This window comes from Trypanosoma conorhini, assembly GCF_003719485.1.
Source record: "Trypanosoma conorhini strain 025E chromosome Unknown Tco_14.4_contig_00775, whole genome shotgun sequence".
Lineage (NCBI taxonomy): Eukaryota > Euglenozoa > Kinetoplastea > Trypanosomatida > Trypanosomatidae > Trypanosoma > Trypanosoma conorhini.
The window spans coordinates 6,990-7,739 of record NW_021704850.1 but is presented as its reverse complement, the minus strand read 5'-3'; the positions used below and the strand labels follow the sequence as shown (position 1 = coordinate 7,739).

At 59.1% G+C, this 750-nt stretch overlaps 1 protein-coding gene across 1 annotated transcript, besides 1 other annotated feature; it reads left to right on the top strand.

Annotated features, from left to right (window-relative positions):
- Positions 1–85: 85 nt before the first annotated feature.
- Positions 86–117: a microsatellite.
- Positions 118–295: 178 nt separating this feature from the next.
- Positions 296–748, top strand: Tco025E_08417 (uncharacterized protein; the record flags this gene model as incomplete). Its single annotated transcript, XM_029375266.1, has 1 exon — positions 296–748. A coding segment is annotated over one exon (453 nt), but the record flags the coding sequence as incomplete, so codon positions are not given.
- Positions 749–750: the final 2 nt, after the last annotated feature.

Here is a 750-nt window from a genome sequence, read left to right as displayed (position 1 = left end):
GCGCCAGCACGCACCAACCAGCCCCTTCCGCGTCGTGGCATACGCGCTGGCGGCCAAAGTGCGGTGCGAGAGGTGCGTGGCCCCAAGCAGCATCAGTACAGCGGCGGCAGCGCAGCATACACCAATGGCGTCGTCAGCTGGCGATGCGGCGAGATTTACTGTAAACTCTGTCAATTCCTCCGCTCTCTCCCTCTACACTTCTTTCCCTTTCTGGGTTTCCTTTCTGGGTTTCCTTTCCTCTGCGGCTCTCTGCGGCTGATTGTAGGCCTGTTCGAAGGCCCTTCACTCACCTGCTATGAGTGGGCGTGGTTCAAAAACGGGCCGAGAAGCCCTGGATTACTCTTTGGCACGTCGAGATGGGCTACACATGGCTTTGCGCCTCCTTGCGCCAGCACGCACCAACCAGCCCCTTCCGCGTCGTGGCATACGCGCTGGCGGCCAAAGTGCGGTGCGAGAGGTGCGTGGCCCCAAGCAGCATCAGTACAGCGGCGGCAGCGCAGCATACACCAATGGCGTCGTCAGCTGGCGATGCGGCGAGATTTACTGTAAACTCTGTCAATTCCTCCGCTCTCTCCCTCTACACTTCTTTCCCTTTCTGGGTTTCCTTTCTGGGTTTCCTTTCCTCTGCGGCTCTCTGCGGCTGATTGTAGGCCTGTTCGAAGGCCCTTCACTCACCTGCTATGAGTGGGCGTGGTTCAAAAACGGGCCGAGAAGCCCTGGATTACTCTTTGGCACGTCGAGATGGGCTAC